At 35.5% G+C, this 10,736-nt stretch overlaps 1 protein-coding gene across 3 annotated transcripts in view; it reads right to left on the bottom strand.

Moving 5' to 3' along the window:
• Positions 1-984: 984 nt before the first annotated feature.
• The window catches only part of SLC36A4 (solute carrier family 36 member 4), a 45,922-nt gene continuing 36,170 nt past the window's right edge, over positions 985-10,736 (bottom strand). For 2 of the 3 annotated variants that reach the window (XM_029208440.1, XM_029208441.1), the window contains one exon: positions 985-5,138. In XM_029208440.1, coding sequence (XP_029064273.1) covers positions 4,831-5,138 — 308 coding nt within the window. In that variant the 3' untranslated portion in view covers positions 985-4,830. The remainder of the gene's footprint in view (positions 5,139-10,736) is intronic. The other variant, XM_029208439.1, reaches the window with a different exon arrangement.

Genomic DNA, 10,736 nt, shown 5'->3' with positions numbered 1-10,736 from the left:
TTTGGTCTTTATGTTCCTTCCGTTGCTTGACAAGAACATGTACTACTACTACTAAAGCTTTATAAACTCCTTGTTTCTCTCTCAAAATCTTATTTTTCTCTCACAGCCTTCCTTTAACTACTCACTTAAAAACAGTAAAACCCATCTCTTTCTCCTAGCATTATGGTTCCACTTTCTGCCGATCCTCCTTTCTTGGTCCAAAAGCATATTTTTACACAGCTGCAGTTAAAGATTAATTGTATTTATTCTTTACCAAATTACTAATCTTCAATATAACATTAGTATAATTAATATGATCCCCATTGTATGCTAGGCTAAGATATCAGAATTTATGATTTCCTTATTGTTGAACATTTAGGTTGTTTTCAGTTTTTCACTATTAAACATAATGTTGCCAATGCACCTTTAGGTATAGGGTCTTTCTCTTCTGATGAACTATAGTATGTCTTTTTATTAAGTTCAAAGAGCAGAATTATTTATGTAAAAGTATAAATACCTTTATGGTCTCTGATTTGGGGTTGGCATAATGCAAGCAAAATGTATTAGTGGGACTGGTACATATTCTTGACCTTAAGAGAGTGGTAAACGACCTCATGGGTGAGGCATCTGCAGACTGCCCTCCCTGCATTCACTCTGAAGGAAGTCCTGGTCATGGTTTTGAGTACGACATTTCATTTTTAGTCAACTTCTGCTCTTAAATCCCAGAGGTGCATAATATCAGCTTCCAAGATTGAGGGTCACATGACAAGGAATTAACCGCAAAGACTTATTAAAATGTTATTATGAGAATATACTAGTGCCCTTTCCAGCTTATGACCTTTTTCAATGTCATTTAACCTTATAAAAGAAAAATTTATTTTAAAAGGTATTTGCAAGCAAAATAATATTTTATTGAAAATTCAGAAGTTACAGTACTTTAAGACATTTTTTCATATTATAAAGAAAAATAAGTTAAAAGAGAAAGAATTAACTCAAGTGCACTGATATTTAGTTTTCATTCAAACAAACATCATTTTGAAAAACCAAAATCCATAGCTTCATTTATTCACGGTATAAGCACATATTTTCCTATTTCTCATCAAGAAAACTAATGGAATAATCTTCAGAGTAATCTTTCAACACATCACCTTCCTGGATCCAATTTAAATGGAAAATTAGCATCTAACTCCACAGACTACTGGAGTGTGCGTATGTGTATACATAAGAACTAGGTAACCTTGATATAAAATTTTAAGAATGAGAGTGATTTGTCACTTCATTTTATCATAGGGCAATAAACAGCATTTCTAAAGCATGTTTTCTTATCCCCTAGGTCAAAACCAACCACTTTCAGAAACGTGTTTAGCCTAGTGAGCACTAGTGGCATAAATAAGATTAATTATGGTTAATCATACTGCCAAAGTGTTAACTATTACAGTCAGCCATTTAGTATTAAGAAGTATCTTGTTATGACTTTTAGATCAAAGTCTCTCAAATTTTCTTACGAAGGGGAGCTAGTTGAGCCAAAAAGATTAAAAGACTCATTTTTAAAAAACTCATTTTATAGTATCAATGGTCTATATTTTTACCAAATTATTTTCTCAACAGAACATATTCATTGAGCCACTGGTATCACTTACATAATTTTATTTGTTATTTCCATTAGCTCTATTATGTATCCTCTCCCTTTCAAATGAAGAAAGGAGTGGGTACATACTTTCAGTAAACAAATGCAGTACTAAGCTGCTGTACTGCCATCTCTGGCATGTCAGTCCCAGAAGATGCCACGGGGAAGCTACAGTAAGAATGTCCACAGCTGGACATGGCACTAATGTAGGACGTCAATTAATATTTGTACAGTACTTTACAGTTAGAGAGCTTTTCTGTAACTACTATGAAAACAGTGAATGAAATCACCCCACGTTAGGACATTTACAACATGCACGTTGCATAAAATGCTTACAAAAATGTTAATTGCATTACATAGGCAAAAGGCAGAAATTGTTTTAATAGAGGAGAATCCAGAGAGGACAGAATTAAAACATAATGTAGCACTTGCTAACACAGTGCTTTTTTTCGTTTGGTAACACCACACAAATTTGTCTTTAACTAAGAAAAAACTAGGTCTTACTTCAGTTGTGGGGAAATCTGGCCACGGCGGGACAAGAAAATACTCTGATAAAAAATAAAAAAGGTCTGAAAGCCACTGTTTTGACAAGTTGACTCTGAAACTGGTGAAAGCCTTTTGGCTGTAAGGGAACAGTGATGACTGACTTAGCTCAGAGGTCATCAGAGGTGAATAAAGCTTTCCTTTCCCCCCGCCACTCCACTAGCAGCAAAGGCTCGTAGGCACCTGATTAGCTTTCAGAGAAGAGGGTGCTTTACTGTGGTGGCAGATGAAATGCTGAAGTCATTTAAGCAATAATGTAATGGACCAAAGATACTGGATACAAAATTTGACAGGTGCAATCACTCTCATTTTTCCAGGTCCCAAAGTAAAATCAACAGCTGGTTTAATCAAAATATCTTCTCCAATCATCTTAGAAAATGTTATGACTCATTAAAACTAAATTTTCAGAGGAAAAATACTGCTTGATTTTTTGCAAATAAAACACATCATTAAAAATCCTTAAGTAAGAGTGCGTTTATACATCTAAATAGTATTTCTTGTTAAGAATTAAAACTGCTCTCTCCCTTCTTAGCCCCTCTTCCTTTCTGCATTTCAACTTTTCTCTTGTGTTTAAAGTACTGATAATTTAGTGAATTGAGTACTGTATGTCGAGTCAGCACTCATTGCTTAAGGAAGCCTGGTTGATAATGTACTCAACATTTGTTCATTGAATTAAAAATTTATATATTACTATTATCAGCTACTTGAAATTTCATTAAATGTGATAAATTCCATAAGGAAAATAAACAAAGGCGAAAGTATAAAAATAAAATATCACACATAGACTAGAAATACTATCTGAAGACAGCTGACAAAAACCTAATAGTGCTTTCTATTAAATAATAGTTTTCAAGTCATATTATACCAAGTTATACGTTAAAAAACACCTAATTTACTCTTAGATTCAAGATTATATAACATTAGTTTCAATGACAATTACTTTGCCTATAACTCCTTCCGCATTCTCCCGTGACTAAAGGTTCAACATAACAGATTTGACATAAAAGTGTCACAATTATTGGTGATTCTCAATGCAAATGTTTTTTAAAAAGTTTTGATTCTTAAGAATTTGTACCAAAATAAAGCTTCTGATATATCTTTGGATTATACTTGATGACTCAATGATGTAAGCAAAAAAATACTTGAGCTAACATTTACATATAAAAATATAGAATATATACACTACTGTGATCTTGGTGATATCTTACAGTATTACAAATTAGAGTATCACCAACCTGACTAAAAAGTTCGATGAGTTTTAAAGTATGAATTAAAAAAAAAAAATCAAGATTCTTAGTTTTAAACTTAACCATTTTCATATTCCATGCCCACTGAGATTCTTTGTTTTGGTTAATAACTGGGCTTGAAGAATATGGAGGAATAAAAGGTATTTCTCTGGAAGAAGCCTGGAGTGTCTCAGTATCTAGCAGAGAGTTTATTATTGTCTTGATTTTTTCCTAGGCCTGAATCTTTCTCTTATTCTGCCCATTCAGATCAATGGAAGGCTATGATAAGGAAAGCCATGAGGCCGAAAAGAGTACACAAGTCCTGTATTGTGTCAGATCTCTATTTTTTGCCATTAGGAAAGATAGTGCCTACAAACCTAGAAAGAAAGAAACAATAAGGAGAGCTGAATCCACACACAGGACAGCTGGGCACCTTCTACCATCCAGCAGTTAAACCAGCAAGGCATTTCTATTCTGTTTAAAAAGCATTGCTTCTTTCCCATGTTGAGGCTTACATGGCCATAGTGCAGGCTTTTTAGAGTTCCCTGACTTTCTGCTCAGGTCACATATACTTGTCAAAGATCATGACTTACAAAATACTGAAATATAATTAAACAGACTTAATACTAAAGTTAAACAACATAATTGATTCTTTTTCTAGGATGTGAAGTGAAAGATAAAAAATCCTGGACTGGGAATCAAAAGATCAGGTTCTCTTCATCTCAAGGCTGAGTGGTCTTGATCAAGTTACTTAACCATCCTGGCTATTCATTTCCTCAGGTAAAAAAAACAAGGGAATATGTATTGGATAACTTTTAAAGTCTCTCAAATTTGGTTGAAACACTAAGTCAGAATCTTGCACAGTGCCTTTAGGTTTTCAATATGAAGATCAGCTACCATTAAAGAATAGTGTAAAAATAATTCTGGTTTGGGGGATTTTCTGATTCTTACATTATGGCTAATGAGAGTTTTCTAACTTCCACGGGGAAACATAAGTATTTGGCTCTCTAATAAAAACATAATCGAGATATTTCTACATTATATACAAAGTATACTTTAAAATTCATTGGGATGGTCAGATTTTAGTCACCTATACTTCTTTTATTCTCTTATTGTTGAAACCCTGTTCTCTCCTCAACTGGGTGGCAATAGAGTAGCATGGAGGTAAAAGAGAGAATCCTGGTTAAAGTATTTGATTGAGAGAAGAATAACAGAAGCATTTTCATTCTTTAATTTTTTTAACATTTTAATTTTCAGAACTAAAATTTTTGAAATTGCTGCTAATACGTAAAACCACAAATCTGTCATAGTTTATCAGTATTGGTAAAGAATTATAATTTATTGCCAAAATATCAATGTTGTGCCGAAAGAAAATGGTTTTTAAGTGTATGGCAATGTGTTGCAATGTTCTTATTTTCATCATTTTCAGACTTGAGACTCATAATTCTGCTTCTACTATTTCAAACCAGATGTAATGCATGTCGAATTCAAATTTAAAGAGGAACTTTGTGGAGTGCCAGCGAAAACTTTGACAGTAGGATAAATAATTTCTTCAACAGTCACATATGCACCTAACAAGAAACCAACAACTCCAGTGAACGCGATAGAAATATTTTTCAGGATCATCCATATACTGTAGTGCTCCTTAGAAAATGTAAGAATTTCAACCAGAGGCGGTAGGATCAAGGCCAATGTGCTGCTGCTCACAGCTCCGACGAAGGAAATCACAATGTCTAAACGAGGAATCAGAATCGCTCCAGCACCTAGAAAATTGAAAATACAAATTTTTCTTATGTAAATTTTTAATACTTATATGAATACTAACTGTAGATACATTCACTACATTAAAATTAATTGATGCAAGTAGGCACTACTAAACTATTGCTTGTGGGAGAATCTGTCACATTCTGTTCTGAGCTAAAAAAAGAAAACAAAGAAAGAAACCAAAACAGTGAGTGATATTTCTCGGACTTTGACTTATCAACAGAGTTTCTTACATAAACGACTTTTAATTTTTGCTATAAAGTTCTGGGTGAAGAATGTATTTTCATTACTCTGCCATATAGCTCATTCTATAAAGCACAAAACCTGGGGTGGTGTGATATAAATAAATCATTAAATAAATGAGAGAGAAGAGATAGCTATTCCTTACATTAGAATTCCAATTAACCAAAATAGAAGAAACAATGGAAATAGAAAATCATTATTAAGCAAACACCACGGTAATAACCGTTGCAGGAAAAGTCGCTGAAGGATGCTAAAATTAGTGGGCAAAAACTGTATGAGAACAGGATATCTCTCTACAAGATATTTATCAATTATAAAGGGAAAAAGAGTACCTTTACAGTGGAGGCATCTGACAGACACCACCTTAACCAAGTGATCAACGTTAACATCACCAGTAATAAGAAATATTGATGCCACGATGTGATGTACTGAGAAGTGCAAAGCATCACCTGTGGCACTCTTGTTAAAAATGCTTAACTTCAACCTAATCATAAGAAAGCATCACACAAATCTACACTGAAGGAAATTCTGCAAAATTACTGACACTTCAAAGACATCAAGGTAAATAAAGAAAGATAAAAAAAGATAACTGTCAAGACTGGAGGAGACTAAGTAGACATGACAACTAAATTCACGTGGGACCTTGGATTGGCTCCTTGATCAGAAAAAGGGTATCAGTGGGAAAACTAGCAAAATCAAAATAAGGTCGATTAGTTAACAGCAGTGTATTAATGTTAATTTCCTTAACTATACTGTGGTATGTAAGCTGATAACATTAGAGGAAATTGAGTAAAGGGCTTATGGTAATTCTACTTTCTTTTACAACTTTTCTAAGTGATTTCAAAATGAAAAGTTAAAAAAAAATAATGTACCATTATTGGCAACAGGATTTTAGTCCAAGTTACCATCAAGTCTTCTGCAAGTTTTGATCTGGAACTTTCTTGATCTTTATCTTTATCTTACCAAATACCGACAGAAGGTTTGCAAAAATCAAGACTTATATTCGGGACTTCCCTGGTGGCTCAGTGGTTAAGAATCCGCTTGCCAATGCAGGGGACATGGGGTCCAGCCCTGGTCCGGGAAGATCCCACATGCCGCGGAGCAACTAAGCCCGTGCGCCACAACTACTGACCCTGTGCTCTAGAGCCCGCGTGCCACAACTACTGAAGCCCGCGTGCCACAACTTCTGAAGCCCACGTGCCTAGAGCCTGTGCTCCACAACAAGAGAAACCACCACAATGAGAAGCCCGCGCACTGCAACGAAGAGTAGCCCCTGCTCGCCGCAACTAGAGAAAGCCCGCGCACAGCAACGAAGACCCAACGCAGCCAAAAATAAATAAATAAATTAAATAAGTTGTTTTAAAAAGACTCATATTCTTTCTCCAAATTGTCTTTAGATGGTTCATTGAATGATCTGTTGAGGGTTGGAGCTGCCATCAGAAATAACAGCTGAGTTTGCTCACACGAAAGCTGTGACAACTATATCACCACTGCCACCAAAGGTGACCATGTAACCACAGTTCCAGCTGTGAGGACTCTAATTATGTATGTGTTGGCTTTCTTTACTTGTCTTCAAAAGGTATCAGTTTTCTCTCCAATCTTTGTTATCCCTCTTTTATTTCTAAGTTTACCTCCTTTTGCTTTTCTTTTTTCTCTGTCTTTGTCTCTTACTGAACTTTCTGTGGTATATATACAATTTAATTCATGCTCTTTGTAATTAAGTCTTGAGTTTGCAGTCTACTGGCTTCTTTGCTTCTTAATTTTCAGTTTACGGTTTTCTCCCCTCCCTTATTCTCTTTGTGGCCCTCGATGTTTTTCAGGAGGATGTGGGATTAATTTGGAAACACCACATTTCTTAGAACCACAATTATTTACCACTTTTTATTTAAATTATTACGAAAGCTAAAACCCTAAAAATTATTTTGAAATCATAAATCTAGCTGCACGCCTAAAAGGCTGAAGTACAAGAAACCTTCCTAAGTAAAACAACTGAATTTGAAGAAGTTGGAACTCTAAACTAGAAATACTTTAAAAAGTGGACCCCTGTTTAATGGATGCATGCTACATCCTTTTAACATTTCTCTCAAGGGAACTATAAAGTATAACTCTCAAACACAATTAGAACCTTTTAAAATTCATTGACTATATCCATTTTGTGGAAACATGCTTCACCTACTTATAGTAGGTGGCAGTATTTAAAAGGACAACCATACAAACATGACTACAACCTTGCCATCTGAAGAATGGAATCTATTTTTCATCATTAGTGTTTTCCGATAATCCAATATGTTACTAGTAAATCGAGTGAAATGTTGGAAAACCATTCGGAGGAACACTATAGTATTTTAGAATTTACGCATTCAGACTAAAATTCCACTTATCAAACACTTTTAATTTTTTTTTTTTTTTTTGCGGTACACGGGCCTCTCACTGTTGTGGCCTCTCCCGTTGCGGAGCACAGGCTCCGGACGCGCAGGCTCAGTGGCCATGGCTCACGGGCCCAGCTGCTCCGCGGCATGTGGGATCTTCCCAGACCGGAGCACGAACCCGTGTCCCCTGCATCGGCAGGCGGACTCTCAACCACTGCGCCACCAGGGAAGCCCTATCAAACACTTTTAAATCATGAAATTTATTGATTAAAGTCATTCTTTAAATGTTATATAACCAATAGATATTTGCAAGTAAAAAATGGCTTGAAACGTTATTTGATAATGTTATTAGTCAGACAAGGAAGAGGAATATATACACTTTAGGCAAATCCAACATAGAAGAACTCAAAAATCACAAAAACAGTAAGTCAAAGGAAAGCCTGGGATGCGGATAGTTTATTCATTACAAATATTTGCTATAGGATTACTATAAATAGGTTGCCCCATGTCATTTACAGACAGTTGTTATGAATATATCTATTAAGTACTAATTAAGCTTATCCAGTATTTCCCAAAACTATATTATAGAGAAAAAGAATGTATCCTTAAGGTACAAAGTTTCCTCTAACATGAAAAAAAAGCCTATTTAGGTCCATTTTTTTGCATCTAAATGGTGAAAGCAGATATATCGGAAAATAAAATAAAATGCTTGATATGGTAACATCAACAACAAAACTGTGAGAAACACTCTAGCACATAAATTTTAATTACACAAAGAGTGAATGGTCCTCTCCATATACCTACTGACTCTTAAGATAGAATATTAGGGTACAGAATGGTACTTTTTCTCATCTGCAGTGACAACTAACTTAAATGAAGGATTTTAGTATGTCTTCTTAGTATTCTACAAACTACCAAAGATTTATGCTTTATGTCGTCATCGTTTACTAAAAGTAGAAAGCATACTCTCAAATCCAAGGGCTTTTCAAATTAGAAATAGTAGAAGGATCAATGAATTGGACAATAACAGAAATAAGCAGTATTTAACATATTTTGCAGGTTCAATTCAAACAAGGAATCAAAATACTCGTGTCAAATCAAAATTTAACAGCTTTTTCTACAGGTCTGCTTTTAAAATAAAAGGCATTTATTGTAGTCCAAGGTGGCCTCTGGCCAGTTTCTATCCACTCTTCTCCCTCACCTGTGCAATGCCTATCTAGCAGGTAAGTGCCTACAGGGAACATGCAGGAAGAGTCTGACACATCCTTTCAAGCTTCTGAGTTCCACCAAGAAGATGCTGTGAAACAGTGATTCAAATACTAAATGGAGACTTGGACATAACCAGTATAACCCAAGGTGATGAGCCCACTACTTTGAAGACCCATCCTGTAAACGTGGATTCAGTACTTGGAAGGGATTATGGAATGCTGAAACATGCAAACCCACCTGAGCCTCCACTCTCATTGCTAGTGCTGCACTGCCTGCTCTACAGATATGACAAGGTCCCATCAGCTCTCCACGCATTCATCAATAAAGAGCCTGACCCAGCATCTTATCAAGTGCTTTGGAGAACAGATTCAAAACAGTCGCGTCATGAATATCACTGGGCTTTTACTTTAATTTGGAAGGATGGGCCAAAGACGTAAATGAAGCTCAGTGTCCAACGATGTGTTTCAGTGAAGTAGGACAGAATATGGCACGCTTTGTGTTCTCTCTGTTCAAAGTATGCTGTAAATATAACCCTCATATATGGTTAAGTAGGTTTACCTACTTTTAACTAAAAGAAAGCAGCAGCAAAGAAAAAGCTGCAATCCTCTGTGACATGAACTCAGCTCCTGGGGAAACGCCCTGGCTTCTGGGAATAAACCCTGGTAACAGATGTGCAGTATGGTCTGTACCTCAGCAGACAGGCAGCTCAACATAACGACAGCAGCCCATGTGCAGAAACGGATGAAGTTATTAAAATTCAGTAACTAACTCTAAAAGGAGACATACTATCAGAATAGAACTGTCTTACATCTACTGATAAAAGGACTTTGACTGAAATAAGTCTTTGTATTTGGTAGTTGTCAAAATGTCAATAAAAGCAATGTATAAAAAACATTCCAAAATGTTTTAAAATAACTTTTTCCTCCTGAATGTTTCATTAGTCGTCAAAGTATGGGCTTATTGACATCATTCCTCAATGTGATTTCCCTTCTTAGTTTACTTATTTCATTTAAGTGATTACTTTGAAAAATAAGTTTTATCTAATTTTCCCAGTTTTGCTTTTTCTTTGAACACAATGTAATACACCCAATTCTTTAAATCTAGGCATAAGCTCCACCCCAAGCTGCTCAATGTAATTGACAGAGTTGCCCAGAATTTCTAGTTCTAACATTCTCTAACCTTAAGTGCGCCAAGATGGTTATTCACATCTTCTATAGAATTTCCAAAGCTGCTTGTTCCCCAAGATCCCCAGTAATCTGGTCCCTGGTATCATTCTAAGCAATCCCGTTAGTTCAGTGTTGCAGTCATCTTTCTATGTGAGATTATCGTAAAAGTGGCGACGATAAAACAATAATTTCTAACTACTTTGTTAATATTTTTAAATGTCTTATCTTCATTTCACAGTTGAGGAAAGCAGGACTCAAAGGTGGTTTGTAACTTACCTAAAGACACCAGCAAGTAAGTGGGAGGCCTGAGTTTGAACCGTCAGTCCAGTGTGACTGTAAAACTCATGCTCTTTCCACTATCCCAAACTCAAGCTCCCTCTCCACGAGCCTCCATCCTTAATCCTACCTTGTGGAGGCATTCTACAATGTGAAACTTTAGTAAGAGATTATACACACTCCTTCAAATAATAAGTAAAATAAGCCACTGAAATTATTAAAGACCAAAACAGAAAAAAACCCATTCGTATAGGTAGACATGGAGAGTTAAAATGTTAAATATACAAAAGTTAACAGATACAAAAAAGTTGAGGAAAACTAGAAAACCAAAGTA

Source organism: Monodon monoceros, unplaced genomic scaffold (genome assembly GCF_005190385.1).
Source record: "Monodon monoceros isolate NGI ecotype Baffin Bay Population unplaced genomic scaffold, NGI_Narwhal_1 Super_Scaffold_7, whole genome shotgun sequence".
Lineage (NCBI taxonomy): Eukaryota > Metazoa > Chordata > Mammalia > Artiodactyla > Monodontidae > Monodon > Monodon monoceros.
This window is presented reverse-complemented; position numbering and strand designations above follow the sequence as displayed.